A 27,075-nucleotide genomic window follows, 5' to 3' on the forward strand; every position below is an offset into this window, starting at 1 on the left:
TTTTACACAAAAATGCAGATCTGGCTCAAAATTTTTCATTTTCACAAGGAATGAAGGAGACAAAGCACCCCAAAATCTGTGCCCCAATTGCTCCCGAGTACGGCAATGCCTCATGTGTGACCAAAAAATACCAGTTGGGTGCATGGCAGGACTCAGAAGGGAAGGAGTGATTTTTGGATTTTGCAGCACAGATTCTGGTTGAATGACCCCCGAAACACCCATACAGTGGAACCCCCCCACAAGTGACCCCATTTTGCAAACTACACCCTTCAGGGAATTCATCAAGGGGTATAGTGTACATTTCAAACCCCCCGGGGTTTCACCAATTTTGATACAACTGAGCTGTGAAAATGAAAAATTAATTTTTTTCATTTTCACTGCCCAGTTGTACCACAATTGGTGAAACCCCTGGGGGTTTGAAATGTACACTATACCCCTAGATGAATTCCCTGAAGGGTGTAGTTTGCAAAATGGGGTCACTTGTGGGGGGGTACCTAACTTTTAGCATCTTATGGTGCCTAGAAACCTACATGGTGCCTAAAAAATAATCTCATAAAAAGGAGGCTCCAAAATCAAGTAGGTGCTCCTTCTATTATGAAGCCTGTGGTTTGGTCACCGTGCACACTAGGGCCACATATAGGATATTTATGAAAACCAAAGAATTGGGGGAATCAATTTTTAGTCACATTTCTCTAGTAAAATGTACTGTGTTCCTTAGAAAAATGTATTAAATTTGCAAATCTGCAAAAAAAATGAAATTTTGAAATTTCACCTACACTTTGTTTTAATTCCTGTGAAACACCTAAAGGGTTAACAAACTTCCAAAATGCTGTTTTGAATACTGTGAGGGGTGCAGTTTTTGAAATGGCATCATTTATGGGGGTGTCTCACATACAAGTCCCTCAAAGTCACATCAGAACTGAACTGGTCCCTAAAAAAATCAGTGTTTGAAATTTTCTTGAAAATTTGAGAATTTGCTATTCATATTTGAAGCCTCCTAGTGTCCAAAATAATGAAAAGGAAGTTGAAATAATGATGGAAACATAAAGTAGACATATGGTCTATGTTAGTTATTAACTATTTTGAGTGGTATGATTATTTGTCTCACAAGCAGAAAATTTAACATTTTGCAAATCGCTAAATTTTCCATTTTTTCACGACATTTTGGTATTTTTCACAAAAAAACACAGACTGTATCGACCCAAATTTACCACTAATTTGAAGTACAATGTGTCACGAAAAAACAATCTCAAAATCACTGGGATAAGTAAAAGCAAAAAAAAGTTATCCCCACTTAAGTGAGACATGTCAGATTTGAAAAAAATGGCTCTGTCAGGAACGCAAAAACTAGCTCTGTCAGGAAGGGGTTAATAATGCCATGACATCACAGGCTGCTTCCCCTGCATAATAACATGAGGACATAACAGGCTGCTCCCCCTTAACACATTTAAAGAAGGACACCTCAGGAAACAGAAGAATTTTTTTTTTTTTCTTTTGTGAGTTTGATCCTCACCTGCTGCTGCTGCTGTGGCTCCCAGCTTGCTTGATGCTTCATGCGGCAGCGGTCCCCGACTCCCCGTCCACCCCTCCAACAACCTGCTGCTCTTACTTGCTTCACAGACGCATGGGCGGGCGGCATCATTGTCATGACGTCCACACCCAGCGTCTGAGGCATCAGAGGGAACCTCCTCCACATAGACTTGGAGGCCGGCGGCTATGTTCCTGTAGCCGCGGCCATGTTTTAAAAGCCTAAAGGAACATGGCCGCCGACAGTGGAGGAGAAGGTGAGGGACCGCGGCCCGCAGCACTCCTTTTAGAGCTGCTTCCGGTCTGATTTTGCCATAACCCGGCGGGCCGCTTAAACGTCCGCATGCGGGCCGCATCTGGCCCGTGGGCCGTAGTTTGAGGACCCCTGCAGTATGTTATACAAGACATTTGTTTTAGACACAAGAAAATGCTCTTTTTCAATATAATATCTTATCCTTAATTAATCAGGTGGTCATGTGACCCGGAAATGAGAGGAAAAATATCTGTAACAAGCTTCTGCTTATTATATGCATATATATATATCTAGAACAAGAAATAGGGGAAGCGCTTCATAGTGCAAGTATTGCTTTTTTAATATGAAACAAGTTTTCAGTTAAAAGATCAGAGTAAAATGTACAACTTGTACCATTTAATACATCAGCGTGGGCTAGAAACTACCACGTGGTTTTTAAAATCATTTACTGACTCCACTTCCAATCTCGAGGCTGAGAACCACCGGGCAATGCTGCTGCGTCCTGTGTACCTCCGACACGCTGGACCTGCTGGCGCACTTTTCCCTCTGCTCTCCCGGAACGTGGACGGCAATAACAATACAGAGGCGTCTGGTAGGACCCGCCCAGACGCGTTTCATCTATGACTTCGTCAGTGGGCTGTGGCAGAGGGAAAAGTGCGCCAGCAGGTCCAGCGTGTCGGAGGTACACAGGACGCAGCAGCATTGCCCGGTGGTTCTCAGCCTCGAGATTGGAAGTGGAGTCAGTAAATGCAGGGCCGTTTCTAGAGGCGGACAAGCCGTGCAGCAGCCCGGGGCGCCGCACGGCTTGTCCGCCTCTGTTAACAGCTAGGGCGCCCGGCAGCTCCCTTCAACGCTGCTGCCGCCGCCGCCTCAATTCCTCCCCCTCTCCCCAGCCGCCTCGACAACATCAGGCGCTCACTCACTGAGTGATTTCCCAGGGGAGGGGAGGGGAGCGGAGCGCATCTTCCGTCTCTCCTTCCCCTCGCTCACTGGGGCCTGGCTGTCAGCCAATCAGAGAGCGCTCGCGGGCCGGCAGCCAATCAGGAGCCAGCCCGCGAGGCATGAATGGCTGGTGGCTCAGGGACAAGGGGAAGGAGACGGAGAGACGCGCAATGCGCTCCCCTCCCATGGAAAGAAGAAGCAGCATCAGCAGCAGCACCTCCACCAACACCAGGCAGCAGCGGGGGACTGGAGATGGAGACCCAGGGCCACAGTAAGTTGTGGCACTTTGGGGGCATATCTGTGGCACTGTGGGTTCATATGTATGGCACTGTAGGGGCATATCTGTGGCACTGTAGGGGCATATGTATGGAATTGTAGGGGCATATCTGTGGCACTGTGGGGGCATATCTGGCACTGTAGGGGCATATGTGTGGCACTGTGAAGACATCTGTGGCACTGTGGGGGCATATTTGGCATTGTGGGGGTATATCTGTAGCACTGTGGGGTCATATCTATGGCACTATGGGGGCATATCTGGCACTGTAGGGGCATATGTGTGGCACTGTGAAGGCATATCTGTGGCACTGTGGGGGCGTATTTGGCATTGTGGGGGCATATATGTGTCACTGTGGGGGCATATATGTGTCACTGTGGGGGCATATATGTGGCACTGTATGAGGCATATGGCAATGGCAGGGGACTGGAGGGGGAGACCCAGGGCCAAAGACAGTGAGTTGTGCTGCTTGTGGCACTGTGGGGGCATATGTGTGGCACTGTGGAGGCATATGTGTGGCACTGTGGGGGCATATATGTATGGCACTGTGGGGGCATATCTGGCACTGTGGGGGCATATTAGTAAATGGCATCAGTTGTACGGCAGCGGCGCCTGGGGCATAATGTGTAATAGGCATTACGGTGTGGGGAGTATTGTGTAATTGCCATCACAGTGTGGTGTGTAATGGGCATCACAGTGTGGGATCTAATGGGCATTATGGTGTGCGACATAATGTGTAATTGTCATCACGGTGTGCGACATAATGTGTAATTGTCATCAGGGTGTGCGGCGTAATATGTAATTGTCATCACAGTGTCCGGCGTAATGTGTAATTGTCATCACAGTGTGTGGCGTAATGTGTAATTGTCATCACGGTGTGCGGCGTCATGTGTAATTGGCATCACTGATAAATAGTGTATAATGATTTAAGTAGCCTGTCATTGTTTTGCCTTGATCTGTGAGGCGTACTAGGTAACTGTGTGGGCCTTTTAATTTTTTTATGTCTCTGTGTGGCCTTCAGCCCGCCAACTTAAGTGCGGGAGGACAATGACAATTCCTGCGGTAACCAATGTTGGGACATGCAGGTTGCAAAAGTGAGATGTAAGGTAATTGTTTTCCTGCTAGACCACGCCCTTTTATTAAGCCACACCCCTTTAAAAATAAAACACTCCCCCTATTTCGGCGCACGCAATTTCTGCTGTATAGTTTTTTATTTGGGGGGGGGGGGGGCGCATTTTTATTTCTTTGCCCTGGGAGCTAAATTGTCTAGAAACGGCCCTGAGTAAATGATTTTAAAAACCACGTGGTAGTTTCTAGTCCGCGCTGATGAGGTATCCTAAAATCAACTTATCGATTCCCTACTTTATTCTACCTTCCAGGAACATGCTCTTCGAGCATTAGGTCAAAAGTTTCATCATAGATAATATTGTCTAATAATTTAGCCAATTCACTTACTTGTCTGTCATTATATGCAGTTCCAGCAGTAACAAATATAAGTACATTACCCAATGAAACTCCTAGACTTGCCCAGAAACCAGTAACAAACAATTGGGCATTTGAACATTGGACACTGGACTTGTCCTACGTTTCTACGCCTCTAGGAATTGGCATTAGAGTTACGCCATTGATAAGTGACACATGTTTCTAGTAGGATGGGATTCTATGCAGAAACTTGGGGACTTGTCATACCTGCAGTAAATAATACTAATGGACTACCAACCATAGATTTGTTAAACAATTCTTCTTCACTTCTGTTCCAAGCCTGAAACTCAGTGATGACGAGGGGAACTGCGATCCAATGTATGATCTGGCATTCATTAGTTAATATGTACATATTAAGCAGACTATTAACGCTAAGGCTTTTACTACTACAAAATGAGATTAGACTATTGAATGCATGCATGCACAGGTCCAAATGAAGCCCCTGTTGGATGGTGGGGATAGTGCACATGCGCATTGTCGGTAACGAGCATGTGCAGGGCCAGGCTGGTAGCTCCGTTGGCAACTTTACCCCTTGCCAAGGCACTTGCAGCCTGACTGATACCGCTTTCAGACCGCACTCTATACCCGGGTTATTGCCGTGTCCTAGCAGCCCCAACACAGGTCTAGGTGCGGTCTGAAAGAGCCACCACGGGTCGAGCAACACGGGAGTTCAACCCTGGTAATGACCAGGGTTGAACACGGCTCTTACCCGTGTCAAGTGCAGTGTGAACGGGTGCCTGGGTCGAGTGACCCGGGTCCCGTTCACAGTATGGAGGAGGCAGCACTGTCAGCTCCAAGTGCTGCCTCCTCCCAAGCCCCGGGTGACGCGCCGCCACTCAGCTCCGCCCCGTGTGACGTCACCGACACGGCAATAAGCCGGGTCGGTGTCGGAGCTTTCAGACCGCATATGCCGTGTTGCTCTGAGGACGGGACCCGTGTCCTAATCCCGGGTGCGACACGGCATATGCGGTCTGAAAACAGTATGACAGGCGGTGGAAAGATCATTCGATGGTAAGTAACCATTGATTGATTTTACTTCTGTACTCGTACACATCCTTTCTCAACTCTGCACAGGGGAACGGACGGTGTGTGGGGGGCATGTGCGTTCACCGGGAGGGCATTAACTTACTTGCTGGGCTCCAAACACATGCAGCCCTACGAGGTCTATGCCTGGTTCTATTTGTGTTAGTGCAGTTTGCAGCTGTTTAAATTTTTCCATAGCAATGTTGTTCCTACAATAGAAAAGAAGACAATATTTCACAACACATAGATATTTGTTGGCTTGGTTTCTTCAGGTTATATATAATTTACTTACTCAGAATCAGGGGCAGATTTATTAAACTTGGAGAAAGATAAACTGGAGATAAAGCGGAGAAAAGGTAAAAGGAGATAAAGCACCAGCCAATCAGCTGTGTTTGAAAAAGACAGTTGGGAGTTGATTGGCTGGTGCTTTATCTCCTTTTACCTTTTCTCTGCTTTATCTCCAGTTTATCTCTTCTCCAAGCTTAATAAATCTGCCTCTCAGGCACCCCTCAAGTGCCCTATGGGAGGCATGTATTGCAGTGGGAGGCATGTATCCAGGTGTCCTATCCCTGAAGATTCACTGAAGTAGGTGTAGTCAGCAAAACTTGGAATGGATTCAAACCTGAATTCAAGAGTTTTTCTGACATGTTATTGGACTGCCCATTCTCCTGGTTACAAACGGTGGGGTAACTGTATCAGAGGTAGGGTCTGGAATAGAAAAGAATACTTGTCAGTGTATTTCAGTAAATTGTTTCTGTAATTTGAAAAAAAAAAAAAAAAAACAGATTGGTACAGCGCTGTGCTTAATAATCTTTTATATATTTATTAAATCAAATTTTTATATATATATATATATATATATATATATATATATATATATATATATATAGACAAAGAAATTCTGCGCAACACTTTAAATATCAATGACTTCACGTCTGTAACACCAATAAATCAGTGTATATGCAGTGCAGCTCACTCCAAAAGAGGCTAGTCGGACCTCAGGTATAATGGAAATGTGGACAAAGGGAAGAAGGAGCGCACACATGAGCTAGATATAAAATATTTACTAGAGAGAAATAAACATATAAGCTCAAAGCATATAAAAGTATATAAAGCCAGCATGAGAATAGTCACCGACAGTATAGCATGCTGAAAGGTACGGGATCTGGGGACTCCAGGCAATTCCGACCACGATGTAACCAGCAGCAAAAGTTCTCACATATATGAGATGTTAATGGCACGGGATCTGGGGACTCCAGCAACTTCCGACCAATGATGGACAAATGGAGTCCCCAGGTTCCGGTCTTTCAGCGTGCCTTGCCTTGAGCTGTGTCACCCATTTGTCCATCATTGGTCGGAAGTTGCTGGAGTCCCCAGATCCCGTGCCATTAACATCTCATATATGTGAGAACTTTTGCTGCTGGTTACATCGTGGTCGGAATTGCCTGGAGTCCCCAGATCCCGTACCTTTCAGCATGCTATACTGTCGGTGACTATTCTCATGCTGGCTTTATATACTTTTATATGCTTTGAGCTTATATGTTTATTTCTCTCTAGTAAATATTTTATATCTAGCTCATGTGTGCGCTCCTTCTTCCCTTTGTCCATATATATATATATATATATATATATATATATATATATACGGTAACAATTTATACAATTTGAGTATTAAACAGTGTGGCCAACATTGAGACAGACAAGACTTACAAACACAGATTAATAAGATTTCTCCCCTCAAATAGCGTCTTTGAAATAGTGTCAATATTAGAGGAATAGTAGCAGCATGCAGTTAGTTGGATTAGCCTTTGTTAAACCGGTTAGTTTGTAAATAACAGTCCCCTATACAAACTAACCGGTTTAACAAAGGCTAATCCAACTAACTGCATGCTGCTACTAATTCTCTAATATTGACGCTAACCGCTCATGTGCAGACCCCCGGCATCCGGTTTAGCACATCGCAGGGACGGGCTCCAATTAGGATAGCTTCAAACTGAAATCTATATTGCAGTATAAAAATAAAGCAGCCAGTAGTTTCCCTGCACAGAATAAAATAACTCCCCCAAATCTAACTCTCTCTGCACATATTACATCTGCCCCACCTGCAGTGCATATTGTTTTGTCCTCTAAAGAAGGAGTTTGCTTTTGCAGACATACCAGAATCAGGAGCTAAATGCGATCATGGCACTGGCCGGATCCTATCACTAGACTGACCTGCCAAAAGAACCTCTCCAGTATCAAGTCTTCAGGCAGCGGTGGGTGCTGGGGCTCATGCAACCACAGGAAGGCACGGTGGGACGTAATGTGTGGTTTGATAAGCTTCTGGTCAGTAAATCTACCCCTAGGACTGACTGATGAATTGGTGATACTCAGCCTGTATCACAGAGAGCCAAGAATCACTTATCTGGCCTAGCAATATTTTCATGGTAACTTGTTTTTGCCACAATTATGTAATCTACTTATGTATCTTGTTTTAATATCAATATGATTATCTTCGCTTCAACTTGCTAATGTTTACAAAAACCAAACACACAAATGTACTAACTGTCATATTTTGTCTGCTTCGTGTTTTCCAATAGTGTATGCAATCATGTAATCGCAGTTGTCTTCTGTTGAAACATGCTTATAACATACCTCTCAATATGACCCTCCCAAGGATAACCGTCACCTGTGTTGAACAGGGTATGTGATAAGAAAGGTGTTTCAGAGAGCTTCCGGTTCCGGCTTATGGAGTAGGAAGCCTCTCCCCGCCGCTCCACTTAATGCCACCCTCACACACTGTTACAAGGCTCACTGAGCCTCTTTGCTACTCTCTATTTGCCCTCAGTTGCACACCGAGAGCCCCGGGAGCTGTCAATGAACCTCTGCACTCACAGCACACCCGAGTTGCCGGGTGGTGATGTCATCGCACACCAACTGACATTCAAAATCAAGTCAAAAAAGCTCACAAGGGATAACTATCAATTATGGAACAAGGTTGAGGATATGGAGAATCAGGCTCTCAGAAATAATATTCGCCTGGTTGGCCTGCCTGAGTCTGTGAAAGAGGGAGCTCTCTCCCATTTTGTCCACAACACTCTTCCCTCATTACTCGGAATAGAGACGATTTGCCAGGACATGGTTATTGAGAGGGTCCATAGGGTTGGTTCGACACCCATTCCTTCTAGACCACGCCTACGTGTTACCTCTTTCGCTGCCTCAACTGCCTACATAAAGTGGAGATCTGGTTTGCATCCTATAAACTCAAAGACCTATCGTGGGAGGGTCCATAGCTGCATGTCTTCCGTCTTCCAGGATTACCCAGCAGAACTTTCCAGGGCCAGAAAGGCATTTTCCACCATTTGCTCGAAATTGGCCACATATGGCAGGAAATTTGGCCTGCTATATCCGGTGAAACTCTGCATATATGATGGTTCTTCCTTTAAGGACTTTTCCACACCTTCTGATGCTTCCGCCGACCTCAATGATCTGAACTGCAGGGACATACATAGTAACATAGTAATTAAGGCTGAAAAAAGACGTTAGTCCATCAAGTTCAATAAATCTATCTTGTAACTACTGACTCGAGTAAGTCATATCTATAGTATTGCCTTAGTGGCAAAAAATGTCTCCAGTTTTGATTTAAATTGCTGTAACCACCCCCACCGGCAATGAGTTCCAGAATGTTACTGCTCTAATGGTGAAGAATCCTCTTTTTAATTCAGTATGGAATTTCTTTTCCTCGAGCCTCAGTACATGCCCACGTGTCCTAAGTATAGGCCTGTTAGTGAACAAATTATTTTCCAGTTCCATATGATTCCCAGTCCTGTATTTGAACATCATATCGCCTCTCAACCTCCATTTCTCCAGTGAAAACATATTCAGCCTGGTTAACCTATCTTTGTATTCTAGTGATTTGAGACCTTTTACTAGCTTAGTCGCCCTTCTCTGTACATGTTCTAATTCATTTATGTCCTTTTTACGGTGCGGTGCCCAGAACTGAACACACTATTCCAAGTGTGGTCTTACCAATGCCTTGTAAAGAGGTAGTATCACATTGGCATCCCCTGAATCCATACCCCTTTTAATGCATGCCAGTGTCCGGTTTGCTTTTGAGGCTGCACTTGAGCTGTGTGCCCTACTACCCAATTTTTCATCTATGATGATCCCCCAAGTCCTTCTCTGCAGCAGGATTCCCTATAATAACCCCATTTAGCCTATAAGTAGCTTGTTAATTTTTGTTCCCATAATGAATTATTTTACATTTTTCAACGTTAAACTGCATTTTCCACCTTTCCGACCACCTTTCCAGTTTATTTAAGTCACTTTGTAGTGTTTCCACATCGTCTCCCGAGTTAATTTCCTTACTCAACTTTGTGTCGTCTGCAAATATTGCAATTTTACTCACTATGTCACTTCCAATATCATTAATGAATATATTAAACAAGGTGGGTCGCAATATTTAACCTTGCGGGGCTCCACTTTGGACCTTACCCCAGCTGGAATGTATGCCATTTACTCTCTGACCCCGATTGTGTAACCAGTTTTTAATCCAATTACAAATTTTATCTCCTAACCCTAAATTACCCAGTTTCATTAATAACCTTTTATGAGGCACCGTGTCAAAAGCTTTAGTGAAATCAAGCAGTATTACATCAACAGATTTCCCTAAGTTCAGTTCCTACTGACTATATATGGTATATATTCAATGGGCCTAGGTGTTGTGCAGCTGGGCATGTATATGTTCCCTGTGTGATAACTGTACTGTCTCTGCTTTTATTGTTGCCTGCCTGGCTGTTGCGGTGACCAGTAGTGCCGCTGATAGCTGCCTAGGTGCTGTGCAGCTCGGCGGGTATGTGTTCCCTGTGCAATAACTGTACTGTCTCTGCTTATTGTGGTGAACCTAATGATGGTCGACATTCGTTAGGTCGACATACTGCAAGGTCGACATGGCTCAAAGTTGACAGGTGTCTAGGTTGACACATGCGTTAGGTCAACAGGGGTTAGGTCGACAGTCAAAAGGTCGACATGGGGGTTTTCACCGTGTTTTGAGCCGACATATGCCGACAGGTCGTATCTCATGCCCTACCATCCACTATGGTGTGGTGGGAGAATAAAAGTGTGCCAAGTGCAGCGAGACACTGAGCCCGAAGCATGGCAGGTGCAGCGAGGGGACGCGGCACACTTAAAACAGTGTCCATGTCGACTGTGTCAACATTTGGGTAAAAAAGGTGAAAAACCCCTTGTCAACCTTTTGACTGTTGACCTAACCCATGTCAACCTTGTCCCATGTCGACCTAGACACCTGTCGACCTTGCAGTATGTCGACCAAACGGTGTTGACCTAATGACTGTCGATCATTAAGTTGACCCAATGATCCCAACCCCTTATTGTTACCTACCTGGTTGTTGCAATGACCAGTGGCGCCTCTAATGGCTGCCTAGGCGCTGTGTAGCTCGGCAGGTATGTGTTCCCTGTGTGATAACTGTACTGTCTCTGCTTATATTGTTACCTAACTGGCTGTTGCAAGGACTGGTGGTGCCACTAATGGCTTCCTAGGCTTTGTGCAGCTCGGCGGATATGTGTTCCCTGTGTGATAACTGTACTGTCTGTGCTTATTGTTACCTACCTGGCTGTTGCGGCCACCAGTTGCACCGCTAATGGCTGCCTAGGCACTGTACAGCTCAGCAAATATGTGTTCCCTGAGTGATAACTGTACTGTCTCTGCTTGTAATGTTGCCTGTCTGGCTGTTGCACCGGCCATTGGCGCCGCTGATGGCTGCCTAGGCGCTGTGCAGCTCGGCATGTATGTGTTCCCTGAGTAATAACTGTGCTGTCTTTGCTTTTATAATCACCAGGTACATCTAGCGTATACCTCTACGTGTTATGTATATCTGTACTGTCACTGTTTAACTGTACCTAACTGGCTGTTGCCCAGCAATCCAAATCAAATTCCTAGTATACGCAAATATACCTGGCCAATAAAGCTGATTCTGATCCTTTATTGTTATATATGTTAGCCCGTATCAGGAGTTCTGGTTTGATCTGTTCCAGGTATTTGATTGTTTTATATTATGTTCATAGGGATGGTCTGTTGGGCGGGAGCAGCGAGCGCTGGATTAAGTACACGTTGTTTAAATGTTGTTCCAATGTTCAGGAAGTCGAGCTCTGGGTGCTTGCATTCACGGACTTCTCGCTTTTGTTATACACTGTTTCTTTCGGTTTTCCTCCCCACTCTTTCCTACCCCATCTTCCACATCCCCCCTTCCATGCCCCCTGGTCTAATGCAAACTACATATACAATTTGGTTTTATTATTGTGTGGTATTGAGAGTGTGACCCTTGGAACGTCGCATCTTTCACATTGAGACACTGCATAATGCCTGATTTCCGTGTTGCATGTGGAATGTAGGTGGTATACACTACCTGTCCAAAAGGAGAAAAGATTCTACTTTATCTTACCAAAAGAAATGCTGATTTGGTCTTTTTACAGGAGACACATCTGACACCCCCAGTGACTCTGAAACTTCAGATGCTTGGCTGGTCTGTGGCTGCATCGGCTTCTTACAATTCTAAGGCATGAGGAGCGGTCATTCTAACCAGTTACGCAGATATTATCTGACAAAGGAGGTAGATACATCATTGCTTGTGTCACTGTATTTGGGAAACACCTCACTCTAGTCTATGCCCCAACCCTATATTCCAAATCCCTTTTTAAAAAAAATGATAGCTCTACTTACACCATTTATATATAGTAACCTCATCCTTGGCGGGACTTTGATCTTGTTTCATCTGTGCTACTGGATAGATCGATTACCTCCATGGGCTCCAAAATGGGTATCCCCCTATTTTCAAAGGTTCTAGGCACGGTGGATGTACAGTATGGTGCGCCACTCACCCTATAGACAGGGATTATACGTGTCTTTCCATTGCATATGCTTCTCTCTCCCGTTATCGACTACATTTTTCTATCACACACACTCTTCCCTCTAGTAACTACTTCTCATATCTCTGCCATCTTCCTTTCTGACCATGCTGTGGTTGCTTCCACCATTTATTTCCCAGAAGATCCTGGCTCCTCTAGATCGTGGAGATTTCCATCCAGATTTTGTAAATCCACTAAATTTCATAGCTTGCTGGAGACCGCTTGGGAGGAATTATATGCCAATAGTGCTGAACACGCCCTTTCCAACCCAACCTTATTTTGGATGACTGCAAAAGCATAGATTAGGGGCCCCATTATGTCCTTCACGGCGGCCTTCAACAAGGAATACTCCAAAAAAATATCTTCTGTTACAAACGTCTCTAACTGAGGCCTTTCAACAATTTAAGACTTCCCCTTCAGCCCTCCACAGACAAATATATTTGGCGGCTAAGACACATTTCGACAAATACCTATCTGAAATCGGTGATGTTACCTTTTTTTTCTGTGAACTATAAATTCCACAGATTTGGCAACAAGACCAACCGCCTCCTCACTAATCTATTGACGGGATCCCAGTAACCTGCGGTTGTATACCATTTACACACGTCCTAAGGGGATATTGCTTCCTCCAATAAATGCATAGCTGAAAGAATGCAGCTCTTCTATAAAGATTTATAGTCCTCATCCCTCTCCCCTGATAGCCTCCTTGACCATAACGAGACTACTGACTTGAGATCTCCTGACATCCCAACGCAAACCCCCCCCCCCCCCCCTCCCTAATCATGCTTCACCGCCCTCCTCTAGGATTTGGGACTCTCTAAGCTTCCCATCTCTGACGCCATATATATCTGCAACACTGCAAACCTCCATTACCCTTGATGAAGTTACTCTGGCTATTAAACAACTAAAACCTAACAAGGCCCCTGGCCCCGATGGCTATGACGGTGACTTTTAAAAACGACTCCTACCTAAGATTGGCCCCATGTTAATCTCGTTTTCAATTCTTTGCTGTGCTCTGATACCCCACCCCCCCATGCACTTTTGAAACTGTTACCTAAACCAGACCGAGACCTCTCACTTCCAGGCTATTAACCCCTTGGGTGGTATGCCCGGAAATTTTCGGGCTCAGCTGCACTGCCGCAGCGGGCTGTCCCGGAAATTTCCGGGCATACCACTAACATAGAATAGGTGCGCGCCAGTGGTGTCCAGGTGTGCACCACCTCTAGAAAAAATAATAATAATAATAATTTGTACACTTAGTATATTTGGTTCTCATCCCGACTCTTGTCTTATGTTTGCTTTGTATTTTCAATGTCTGTATGATATTCAGTTACGGAAAATCAATAAAAATTGTTATTAAAAAAATAAATAAAAGGTGTTTCAACAAAGGTGATAGCAATCATTAATTAAGAGGGAAGTCCTGGAATGGGTCATATTAGGACAGTGGTCAGTGAACTCGGTCCTCATCACCCCACACAGTGCATGTTTTGCTGGTAACCCAGCAGGTGCACAGGTGTACTAATTACTCACAGACACATTTTATAAGGTCCGCAGGTGGAGTTAATTATTTCACTTGTGATTCTGTGAGGAGACCTGCACTGCGTGGGGTAATGAGGACCCAGTTCCCTGACCACTGTGTTAGGAGGTATGCCATAAGTTCAAACAAGGGTTAACCTCTCTGAAGCCCAATATCACCTTCTCATGCCCTGCTGCACTGCAGTGTCTCCTATCTGTCCTCTGTACAATTCCGCATTTCGAGCCTCGCTTCTACTATGTCCAATGTTATAGTACTATACTGGCATATAATCTAATCAAACCCCTTTATTTTAAAGTGTGGATTACTTGCCAACCAACACATGTCAGCCCCGGCTAGTAGTACGGTGGTGGTCATAGTGTAGGTTAGCGAATGCAGAGTTATGCTTGGTACCAGTTTACGGGAGGTGAGTGAACAAAAGGAAATACTTTATAGTTATTTCGGATCAGACATGACAATGTGAGCAAAATATCTCAAATTCCTGCCTACAAGTTATCTGTGTTAGGGGTATTTGTATGACTGCATTGGCATTATGTGCAAAGCAGAGAATACTTACTCACTGTAGAAAGGGACAGCTAAGCAGCTTGTGAAACAATGACCATGCCTCCAGTGTGACATAATAAGGAATGGTGGTATGGGTTCAGGTATACAGTCATAAGGTCAACTAGGGTTACCACTAGGGTTGCCACCTCTCCAGGATTTCCTGGATTCTCCCTGAATTGCTGGCACCCCTCCAGTACGTTTTTATGCAGTCTCCCGGATTCTCACAGAATCTGAGTCACTTTGAAAGCCTCCACAGCCTCCCAACTGAGGCCCTTATTCTGGTTGGTGCGGCCGGAGCCGCACACGGTGCTCCGGCCGCACAAACCAATCCCCGCCCACGAGACGGATCGCCACGGCCGTCCGTACACGGACGGCTGGCGATCCGCATAAAAATGGTGGGGCGTACGCCTCCACCATGGTGGGAGCTGCCCCCTGCATTCGATGGTCGTCGACCATCGAAGGCAGGGCCGCACGCCACAGCAGCTCCCGCAAGCTGAGACCACACGGACAATCGTCCGTGTGATAGCTTGTATGGGGGCTGAGAGCTGACGACGTCAGCTTTCCGCCCCCATCAGTGGCGTCATACCCTGATTAGCATGCATACGCCCCGCGTTTGCATGGGAACGCCCATGAAACGCGGGGCGTATACATAGGGAAATGAGGGTATGAAGCCCCTCACGCCCCTATACGCCCCCTTTGCGGCGGACGAAATACGTCTGCGGCGAATGGGGCTGCACATGCGCAGATTGACCTCTGCGCATGTGCAGACTAAAAACATCGGCGGTACGGCCGCACGCGGGCCGTACCGTCCGATTCGGAATAAGGGCCTGAGTGTGTACACTGTCAGGGGCCTAGGGAGGGTGGTTCTTGCAGGGCGCAAGCTCCGGGCACAAGAAAGGCCACAGGGCATGCACAGTGTGGCTCTAGAACTTGCAATTTGCTGCCCGCCCCACAGCTCCCTCTACCTCCAGAAATAGTTAAACTGGGCTGCGGGAGAGGAGAGGACGGAGGAGCACTGTGCAGCCAACAGCTTAGGATGCTGCAGCAGTGCTTTCTCCCAAATGGAGGACCTTATTCTAGTTCACTCTTTCTGACAAATTCCTTCTTAGGACAAAACCATGAGCACTGCAGGTGGGGCAGAGAGAATTAGATTTGGGTGGAGTTTTACTTCAAAGTGAGATCTATATTGCAGTGTAAAAATAAAGCAGCCAGTATTTTCCCTGCACAGAAACAAAATAACTCACCCAAATCTAATTCTCTCTGCACATTTTAACTCTGCCCCCTGCAGTGCACATGGTTTTGCCCATCTAAGAAGGATTTTGTCAGAAAGAGTGAACTAGAATAAGGCCCAATGTGTAATAGGCATTACAGTGTGTGGCATAACATGTAATGGGCATTATGGCATGTGGTATACTACATAATGGGTGTGTGACATGTAATCAGCATTACGGTGACTTTTTTGCCACGCAATTCAGCATGCACTGTCAATGTTTCCCTTACTTTAGAAAAAATGTGAGTCCTGGCAAAATGAGTAATGGGCATCACGGTGTGTGGCATAACATGTAATGGGCATTATTGCATGTGGTATACTATGTAATGGGTGTGTGACATGTAATCGGCATTACGGCGCACACTTTCCATTTTCTCCCTCCGTTACCAAACATTTGTTGAGTCCTGGCATAATGTGTAATGGGCATTACTGTGTGTTATGTAACATGTAACTGGCATTATGGTGTGCATAATCAAGAATGAAATTGAAGCAAAGGTTAAAAAAAAAGGTACTTGTGTAGTTTCACGGTGCCAGCATGGCCGCGCGCTACTTCTGGGTTCTGCGCTCGGCAAACTTTCTAAAATAAACTAAATAAACTCCATGCCAACGTGGATAGTTCACGTTGGCATGGAGTTGATTTTAGATAGCGTATCGAGCCACCGAGCCCGTAGCGTGAAACTACACAAGTACCAAAAAAAATTCAACATAAGGTGGATCAAGGGGCGGGGCGGGGGGCGGACCAGTGGGTGGGCTGTGGGTGTGTCAAGGGGCGGGCCACTGTCCAGGACTCTCAACACAAAGGTGGTAACCCTAGTCCAGAATATGACTGAAGGTATAAACATTCTAGAAGCTGTGATAAAGACTGGCATCTGTAGTTCTGCAACCAGCGGACTCCGAACTATATAACATTTTTTTTTTTTAAATAGTACTTTTAAGTTTCAAACACTGTTTTGCCCACATCTAAAATGGCGCAGATCGAACACTTCCGTGGCAACAAACCTCTTCCGTCGCCTTCGTGACGTGTGTGTGCGCCGGACACAGCAGACTCAGAGTGATACAGGGATTTGCCGGGAGCAGTGAGTATACCGGATCACCGAGGAAGAGCGGATAAGCAACACGGGACAACATGATCACCTCGGCGGGTGAGTTAGCTTGCGCTGGAATGCAGGGCTAGGGAAATATCGGGCACAGCGTGGGATAGACGGGATTCGCTTACTCATTGTCCAGGGGCTCGGTGTGATTGTATTGGAAGGCTGTCCAGCTTCGGTGATCTGCGTAATCTGCCGGCCCGCTGTAGTGGGGTTGCGGGCAGACGGTGCTCAGAGAGGGCAGCGCAGGGGTAGCGGGAATAGAGGCGCATGCTGAGTCACCCACAGCGGCCAGCGGTGGGGGGAGGCCGGTGCACTAGGTGTGCATTCCCTTTTTTCTGCTCAGGCAGTGTAGCTATGGGCCTACTATGGGTATATGTATGAAGCAGTGACAAGAATGGAGACGCAGCTTTAAAGTAACATTTATCAAGTTAGTTAATGTAATAAAATTGTACCCTGCAGGTGACTGGTAGCCATGGCACACATCTACACTCTTGTCATTGCTTCATATATCTACCCCATCGTGTCTAGCCTATTTGGAAATATTTACATCTCAATGTAAGCTTGTAAACATTAAGTACAAGTTACATTTTGTTTTACTGAAATGTTTTTCAGTCCCAAAAAATAGATTTTCGGTGCAAAGCATCTATATCCTCCATGCTTGGTTAAAAGACTTCTCCAAGGTCCTTGAGCTGCTTGCTCTTATACTGACTAAAAGAGCTCTGTCTCATACTGTACACCAAGCTTTGACTAGTTGACATTGTTTAACCCCTTCAAGTCCAATGTCTAGTCAGGCTCAACAGCCCTAGCGCTAGTAGCAGATACAGTGGTGAGCCACTTTAAAATAACATTATTCAATGTAGACCATTTTTGAATAATAATAAAAAAATACAATTTAAACATTTAAACCATACTGTTTGAATTGCAAAAAAAAAAATTTGGACTGCAAAAGGTTAATGTACAAAGAACAGTTGTTGCTGAAGTGTGATGTGCCAGAAAAAGTTTGCTCTGCCCTCAGGTCTCTCATGCACATCACATCTCTGCGCTTTTTACCTGTATAGAGTACCAAACATAGGGGTAGATTTAATAAGCTCAGTGAAGTGATAGTGTCTGGTTTTTATCACCGGCCAATCAGCTCCTACCTGTCATTTTTCAAACCAAACCTCTAACTTCACAGTTAGGCGCTGATTGGCCAGTGATAAAGTACCAGCCACATTATTACTTCACCGAGCATAACAAATCTGCCCCATAATGACTAATGGGCTCCCTTATATAGGAAGGAGTTTCTAGCAGATAAGGGTTTTGTTTTTCTAAGTATTCAAACACATTTTATTGCAAATAGACCCATATGTTCAATCTAATATATATTTATAACACTGTTAATATACCGTAGGTATTAAATAAACCACAATAATAAATTAAAAACACAAGAAGTCTGGTAGCAACTATTATTTTCCAAATATGTTCACATTGAGTGTCTCACGTAATATATAATATTTCGAAATATACCGTTTTGAGTGTGACTGAGATGGTGACACTTTTGATATCTGATAGTTCAATGTATACACACTTTGTTTAATAGACAACATGATTAAAACTATTGTATACAAATACATTTAGGTGTGTATATGTAGCATAAATGCATTTTTTTTGTTTAGACTTGGGTCCTATCCCCAAAATATCGAATTATGGTTTGCATATATTCCAAACTATGGAAACAGATATCCAAAATATTTCTAGTAGTCTCAAGCATTTGGGATCTGGGAGAATCACAACCTGTGCTATAATCCACAGAAATCCTTTGTAAATATAGGAAAATGTAGAGATTTGATTCTTTATTAATTTACTAGTTACCTGTCTATAAAAATTACAAAACATTATAACCTTAATGTCGCGTAAAAAAAAAAAATTAATAGGCATTTAGATTTGCAGTATTCCTGACTAAATTCCTAGACTTTATTTGCTATGTCATGATACTGTTTATACACTGCTGAATACCCAGGTTCTGGCTCCTGGTATCTGACTCTTGAAGCTGCTTCCTAGAATGTGGATACATTGTTGTTGTGATTTATATATACCATTTATTAGAGTGTGAAGCAATTTGTGCTGTTAGTGATACGATGTATAACGTCATGAAATGTAAAGCTACAAGGTTGCAGATGTTAAATTTGGCTTTCATAATATTTGCATGTAATTATATTGTTACATTTTCACAGCTGGTATTCTTTCTCTTCTTGATGAGGATGAGCCTCAGCTCAAGGTATGGACATTTGTTGTTTTCATCTAGTATTTTTACAATTATTTCAAATGTATGATTTTAAGAATACTACTTTTAAGGAACTCTTTCCACTCTTGTCCTATTATCTGCCTGCCTCTGCAACTTACTTCACTGGCTTACCTCAGAATCTAGATGAAACTCCTTACCCTTGCTTACAAAGTCTTAAAACATTCCCCTACCCCCCTCTTTTCCCATCTCTAACAACAATTCTTCTCTGGAACTTACTCCATCGCTCAGTCACACTCTTTACCAGTCTCCCCAATTTTCCCAACTTTCTGTTGATACATCAAGATATTATTGTAATGCTTGGTACATTCTGTGCTTGTACTCTGATATACATTTGGAAAGTTTTTGTTTTTGTTAACCTTTATGATACTGTGAATACTTTGGCAAATTTAAAATTAATGTTTGTAACATTCAAATGAAAGGGAGGACGAGATCTGTTTTTCAGTAGTTTAGTTTTATCCTTTAAATGCAAAAGTGTTTAGTTCAGTTGTAATGTAGGTTTGCCAACTACTCTGAAACCATGCCTATCCTTACAGGAGTTTGCGCTTCACAAATTGAATTCCGTTGTCAACGACTTCTGGGCTGAGATCTCTGAGTCTGTGGATAAAATGTAAGACTTGACAATCTCCAAATAATATTCTCTGTGATGTACATTATCAATATTATGGGGGGTTATTTAACTCGGGATTCCAACTGTCAGAACATAATGACAATCAGATTCCCGTGCCGTTTAAGTTCATTTTGGACTGTAACCCGACAGCCAGAAATCAGTGTTCTGGCTGTCGGAAACTCTGCGGAATGACAAAGACATCCGTGAAGTCCAGAATCCACGGCTGTTTCCAACTGTTTCCCTATAGATTGTAAGCTTGCAACAGGGCCCTCCTACCTCTAAGTCTGTCTGTTGTTACCTAGCTGGTTTTATTACTGTTTACTATTGTAAAGCGCAACGGAATCTTCTGCGCTATATAAGAAACTGAAAATAAATAACTAAACACATCCAACTTGTTTTTAAAGTCGGATCTGTTTTTTTTTTTTTTTTTGGAAAGTGCTGTCGGTAACGGCAGCAGTAAATCGGCAAGGGCTGCTATTTCCACCGGATAAAATAGCGGCCGAGATTGACTACCCCCCTATGTATCAACATGAATATACAGCCAATTTAATAAAGTCAAGTTTGTGTTTTGTTTTTTTCAATATTTTGGTATTTACAACCATAAAATTTCACGACGTTCCTGTACTCAATGATATTCTGTGCTGCTACACTAAATACAGCTACTGGAAGTGATAGTTGATAATGTGTCTGTTTATTTTGCAGTGAAGTTCTTTATGAAGATGAGAGTTTCAGAAGCAGGCAGTTTGCTGCACTTGTGGCCTCCAAAGTGTTTTACCATCTAGGGGCATTCGAAGAGTCTCTTAACTATGCATTGGGGGCTGGAGACCTGTTTAATGTCAATGATAATTCTGAGTACGTGGAGACCATTATTGGTAAGTTTCGACCTTGTGGTTACAGGGCAGAATAAAAATGATGGGCTAGTGTTTATTCTAGTACTGTTCACCTAATCAGTGAGGTGGGCATATTTAAATTATCATGGGCAACATGTTAGACACGATGTATCGCTGCTGTAGCGATACTTCACTTTAAATATGTTTTCCTTATAACTAAAAATAGGTGCTAGAATGAACGCTAGAGGGCACTAGCTTTGGGGATGTAGTTGACCGTTATGGGGCCTGAAGTGAGTTTCAGCTCCTGCCAATTAGACCTTTTCCTTGGAAGGCTTCAGTGTACTGACTGAAGCACACCAGAAAGAAGACACACTTCCAGTTCTTCCTTCTCCTCTTCCCAATGGCGTGGCACAGCTTTAATGAAGTAATCTAGAGTGTGGGATACTGTGATTCTTTTATGTTTTGCTATGTATGTAACTATTGTATGTTTGCTGCTGGACTTAAAGCAACAGAATACTAATTAATCCTCGACTGCGTTAACAAATGTTGGTTTAGTGAATCTAGCTCTGTGTATGTCATTGTAGATTAAATTTTTCGGTGTTTCTTCTTTATCTGCTTTGACTCACAACCAAGTTCTGCCTCTTAGGTGTTGATGCATATTCTTATTCTGCCTCGCTTTCATGCACCAATCTTTAACATCGTTTATGACCTACAGTTGGGCGTACATTCCACTCTGCATCAGCTCCTTTGCCAATTTCGGTTGATATTCTAGTCATGCCAGAATGGAGTAAGCTCATTAGCCAGTGCTTACAGAATGCACACAGATAGGGCTCTGGTTGGGAATTGATCTCATGACTACAATGCTGTGCCATTCTAATGCCCTTGTAACCTCTATGGTCTGGATTTCTAATACAAACAAACAAAACAAAATGCATAATAAAGATTGACTTAATAATGATTAATAGTTCTTTACTTCCTTTGTTGCAGCTAAATGCATCGACCATTACACCAAGCAGTGTGTAGAGAATGCTGAACTCCCAGATGGCGAGAAGAAGCCAATTGATGAGCGCCTAGAAGGGATTGTAAACAAAATGTTCCAGCGCTGTCTTGATGACCATAAGTACAAACAGGCTATTGGCATTGCACTGGAGACTCGCCGACTTGATATCTTTCAGAAAACCATTCTAGAATCTGTGAGTCCATATACTTTATTTTTCTCTGTGTCAAGTAACTTTGACACATATACAATAAAATCTTGATTATTATTGTTTTGAATCCTGTTTTTTTTGCTTTGGGTGAATTGCTATTGAACACGTGTCTCTTCTCTGCAGAATGATGTCCCTGGGATGCTGGCGTACAGCCTGAAAGTCTGCATGTCATTAATGCAGAACAAACAGTTTAGAAATAAAGTTCTCAGAGTCTTGGTCAAAATCTACATGAACCTGGAGAAACCCGACTTTATCAATGTGTGCCAGGTAAACCTCAACAGTACACTCTCGGAATGCTATCAGTATGAATACATTAGGGCTACAAGTGAGCTAAAAGGATTTGTCTTCATTTTATTAGGTTGCACTACCCATTTCTACCATTTATAAATAATATTGCTCAGCAACATTTCTAAATATATTTAACATTTGCACAGACAATATAATCTATCCAGAACAATAATCCAATTTTAGACATTTGAGAGTTTTTTTTTTTTTTTAAATGCCTCCTATACAACAAAATGTATGGCTGATTTCCTTTCTTAACTAGTGTTAAATGTTGATGCTGTTAAAAATATTGTAAATAATTGGTCAGTCGGTGTTCTCAGTAGAGTTCTATATAGTGTAGTGCACAGGTTCTCAAAGTCTGTCCTCAGGACCCCACACAGTGCATGTTTTGCAGGTCTTCTCACAAAATCAAGTGAAATAATTAGCTCCACCTAGGGATGCCAATCCCGGGGCACTTTTTTCAATCCCGGGAATTGGGATTGAAAAATGCTCCATCCTGGGATTGGCATCCCTAAAAAAAAACAAAAAAACTCCCCTGTCCCCCTTACTTAGTGGAGCTCGGCAGCGTAATGGAGGCTTGAGGCGGCTGTAACTGTCACAGCAGCGCTGCACCTCCTGTGCTGTAACACGCTCACTACCCACTCGCCTACTCCAGTGTCGCACTGGCCATAACCCGCTCGCCGCCCAGTGAGGCCGGGACATGCACACCGCCAGACGGTGAGTGACGGAGGCCGAAGTCGCTCATCTTCTGGCTGCACACTGGGTCGGGAACAGCCGGGCACTGTCTGAGCAGGTGCTCAGACACTGCCTGGCAATTTATTATGAAATCCTGGGATTGAAATCCTGGACATTTTGTGGCCGGATCCCGCCGATCCCGGGATTGGCCACCCTACCTCCACCTCTGGATCTTTTAAAATGTGTCAAATCAGTTATGAGTGCACCTGTCGGTTGACCTGGGAAATGTGAACTATGTGGGGTTCTGAGGACCGAATTTGAGAACCACTGGTATAGTGTAATATGTCTTTGGAGACTTGCCAAGTAATGGTGCAGTGGAAACACCCTATTCTCTTGTTTTATTAACTAGACTCCTGTATCCCCTCTTGTTCTCTCCGCAGTGCCTCATCTTCTTAGATGACCCACAGGCTGTTAGTGATATCTTGGAGAAATTGGTGAAAGAGGACAACCTGCTCATGGCTTACCAGATATGCTTTGACTTGTATGAGAGTGCCAGTCAGCAGTTCCTGTCTTCTGTCATACAGAATCTCCGTACTGTTGGAGCCCCTATTCCATCAGTGCCAGGTTCAACAAATACTGGCACAGTACCAGTGGCAGAAAAGGACAGGTGGGACTGGCAGAATTTGATAGTTTTACATTTTGAAAACTAAATAACTGGAAATTCAGAGGGTTTATAGGCTTAAGGGCCTGATTCAGAGTTGTACACCAATCTGATGGTTGGACTGCTCATGCACACAATTTTTTGGTACATGTGCAGAACAGGTCCTGCAAGAATGCATAATATAGTGCCCCCAAGCCGCAGCTTAATGGACAGTCTGGTGGTGACAGGGAGAGTTTTTGTTTTACAAAACGAGTGATCAGGGATCATGCCTAGACTAATTCTGAGTAGGTCCCAGAGACCTATCATTTAAAAATCTGAGGTCCTCTTGCCTGATGTACTGCATGCCCAGTGGTACAACTCTGCAAACAACGGCATGCATTTTAAATGTGGGTTGCAAGTAGCATTGTGTCATAATTCACTGCAGGGTTTCATATTGTTTAGTGTGTACTCTGCATTAGCATTGCTCCAATTTAGAATCAGCCCCACTTTGCTTGTTTACTGCCTCCACTCTCCTAGCAGACCATGTACATGATGAGGCTTTTTATTTCTGCTAATACACTTGCATCATTGAGTATTTGTGTATGGTTTTCCTTTTGCAGTGAACCAATGGAAGCAGAGGATAAAGATGGAAGCCCAGTCGGCAGTAAATCAACAGATTTGGTTAGTCTTTCCATGCAGTGAGCTCCCTTGTTTTGCAGTGATGTTTTATGTTGGGGTTTTAATAGTTTTTTTCCCTTTTAAATATATTCAGTAAAACTGTTAAGTGTTTACAAAGGGCATGCTAAAAATATTAGGCTTTTCTTTTTAATTTAATATGCACTGAGGGCCATACATCGGCGCTGCGATTTCCTGATCATGGATCACTGGACACCAATGATCTGCATGGTGCTAGTGAATTGGTGAAGTTCCATGACTTGCTGATCCAGATTTAGTTTTAAATTTTAATTGGCATGTGGGACAATCTCTCGTAGATGTCTGGGCCACATATAACTGTTTGTGCAGTCTAACTTACAGACCAAAGTGATCTCTAGCATCTTACGCCTTCTTAACTTTACCACAGGTTCTGTTGCATAATTCCAAACCTGAACATTTTGCTCTTTATGCAATACAAGGGATATTTCTCTTAAGTTATTTTTTTGCGAATATGTTAAATACTCCTAGTTACTGGTGGTATATATTGCACTAATATTATGTACTTAATATTTATTTTACTTTAGAGTCCAGAACCTAAAGACCAAATCTCTAAAATGATAAAGATCCTTAGTGGAGAAATGGCGATAGAACTGCACTTGCAATTTTTGATACGGAACAATAACACGGACTTAATGATCCTAAAGAACACTAAGGTTAGTGATTCTACCTACTTTATTGCTGTTTATGGTTCAAATGCCACTTAAGGGTGGTAGTTGTGTATACACACACACACTGTGTCTTCTACATCATCTTGGATCATTGGGTCAAAAGCGATAGAGTGTGCTTAAATGATTTGAACAGGCTCCTCCCTCTCTATTTATCCAGCTTGACTTCAGTGTAGCTTAAGTGACCGTTATTATTTTATTTTCTTCTGTTGTGTTGGGCAGACTCAGCTGCAGAAGAATTCCTGCTATGTGGGCGTCTCTGGACAAATGGTTATGTCCAGGATTCCTGAGCACAGCTTCCGCTAACACTACATAAAACAGGGTTTCTGCATACGTCTTTATTCCCAAGTCAGACAGGTCTTTGCTTCTCATACTAAATCTAACATCTCTGATTCTATATGAGGTTTAAGATTAAATCTGTTATCAGTCGTTTCCTGAATGGATCAGGGAATATCTGGTGTCCATGGACATGACTGATGTGTACCTTGCCATTTCCTTATGATTTACAATTCGAAATGAGCAGGGCTGTGTCCTTTCTAATACCCTATGGCAGGGGTGGGGAACCTTTTTTCTACCGAGGGCCATTTGGAAAATTTGAAAACCCTTCGGGGGCCATATAAAAATGATCAATTATCGGCATATACGCGTGGGCATTATACACAGGGCAGCGGCATATACATGTGGGCATTATACACAGGGCAGCGGCATAAACATGTGGGCATTATACACACTGGCAGCGGCGTATATGTGTGGGCATTATACACAAGGGCAGCGGCATATACATGTGGGCATTATACACACTGGCACCGGCATATACATGTGGGCATTATACACAGGGCAGCGGCATATACATGTGGGCATTATACACAGGGCAGCGGCATAAACATGTGGGCATTATACACACTGGCAGCGGCGTATATGTGTGGGCATTATACACAAGGGTAGCGGCATATACATGTGGGCATTATACACACTGGCACCGGCATATACATGTGGGCATTATACACAGGGCACCGGCATATACATGTGGGCATTATACACAGGGCACCGGCATATACATGTGGGCATTATACACACTGGCAGCGGCATATACATGTAGGCATTATACACACTGGCAGCGGCATATACATGTGGGCATTATACACACTGGCAGCGGCATATACATGTGGGCATAATACACAAGGGCAGCGGCATATACATGTGGGCATTATACACACTGGCAGCGGCATATACATGTGGGCATAATACACAAGGGCACCGGCATATACATGTGGGCATAATACACAAGGGCACCGGCATATACATGTGGGCTTATACACACTGGCAGCGGCATATACATGTGGGCATTATACACACTGACAGCGACATATACATGTGGGCATTATACACACTGTCAGCGGCATATACATGTGGGCATTATACACACTGGCAGCGGCATATACATGTGGGCATTATACACAGGGCAGCGGCATATACATGTGGGCATTATGCACACGGGCAGCGGCATATACATGTGGGCAGAGACACCATAAAAAGTGACAGTGTGGAGGAAGGGGGGGTGTCACCCCCAAACAGGTTAATGTGATTACGTCTGATTATGAGAATCAGATATAATCACATTAACCTGTTTGGGGGTGAATCCAGGGGTAAATGACAACCCCTGGATGTGTCAGTCACTGGGGAAGGGAGGGTGAGAGAAGCAGCATTGGTGGGCGCGTCTTCTGCACATCTCCCCCACCACCCGCCAGGCTATATTACCGATTAATCAGCTGCCCGCCCGCCTATATAACTGATGTATCAGCCGCCCGCCCGCCTATATTACTGATGTATTATAATCCGCCCGCCTGCCCTCCTATATTACATACCAGGCGTTGGGGATGGCTGCTGCTGCTGTCGCAGGGGAGATGTGTAGAAGACGCGCCCGCCAATCACAGAGGCTGTGGAGGGGATGCGCCGGCAGTGATTGGCGGGCGCGTCTTATGCACATCTCCCCGGCGGCAGCAGCAGCAGCCATCCCCGGCGGCTGGTATGAAATATAGGCGGCCGGGCGGATGATACTACTGTAATATTGGCGGGCGGCTGTAATATAGGCAGGCGGGCCGGACATACTGGGTGCGGGGGCCGTATCCGGCCCGCGGGCCGGAGGTTCCCCACCCCTGCCCTATGGTATTGGCAATTTTGATGGCCCATCTATGCTTGTTGAGTGTCCGTTGTCCTCTGTCCTGTTGACCACCTGATTAAGGCCCCTTCCAGCAATGATATAGGGTCCCATGTTCAGCTGACATCTGTGTCCTGATCTTTCATGGTAGGATTATCACATTCAAC

The 27,075-nt window shown here is 44.1% G+C and overlaps 1 protein-coding gene across 1 annotated transcript in view; it reads left to right on the top strand.

The window, feature by feature from the left end:
• Positions 1-16,751: 16,751 nt before the first annotated feature.
• Positions 16,752-27,075, top strand: part of PSMD1 (proteasome 26S subunit, non-ATPase 1) — a 78,355-nt gene continuing 68,031 nt past the window's right edge. The window contains exons 1-9 of the mRNA XM_083177455.1: positions 16,752-16,893; positions 19,056-19,099; positions 19,660-19,733; positions 20,436-20,605; positions 21,551-21,756; positions 21,895-22,038; positions 23,172-23,398; positions 23,992-24,052; positions 24,610-24,738. Of these exons, the coding sequence (XP_083033581.1) occupies positions 16,878-16,893; positions 19,056-19,099; positions 19,660-19,733; positions 20,436-20,605; positions 21,551-21,756; positions 21,895-22,038; positions 23,172-23,398; positions 23,992-24,052; positions 24,610-24,738 (1,071 nt within the window). The 5' untranslated portion in view covers positions 16,752-16,877. The remainder of the gene's footprint in view (positions 16,894-19,055; positions 19,100-19,659; positions 19,734-20,435; positions 20,606-21,550; positions 21,757-21,894; positions 22,039-23,171; positions 23,399-23,991; positions 24,053-24,609; positions 24,739-27,075) is intronic.

Source organism: Crinia signifera, chromosome 3 (genome assembly GCF_055691185.1).
Source record: "Crinia signifera chromosome 3, ASM5569118v1, whole genome shotgun sequence".
NCBI classification, from domain to species: domain Eukaryota; kingdom Metazoa; phylum Chordata; class Amphibia; order Anura; family Myobatrachidae; genus Crinia; species Crinia signifera.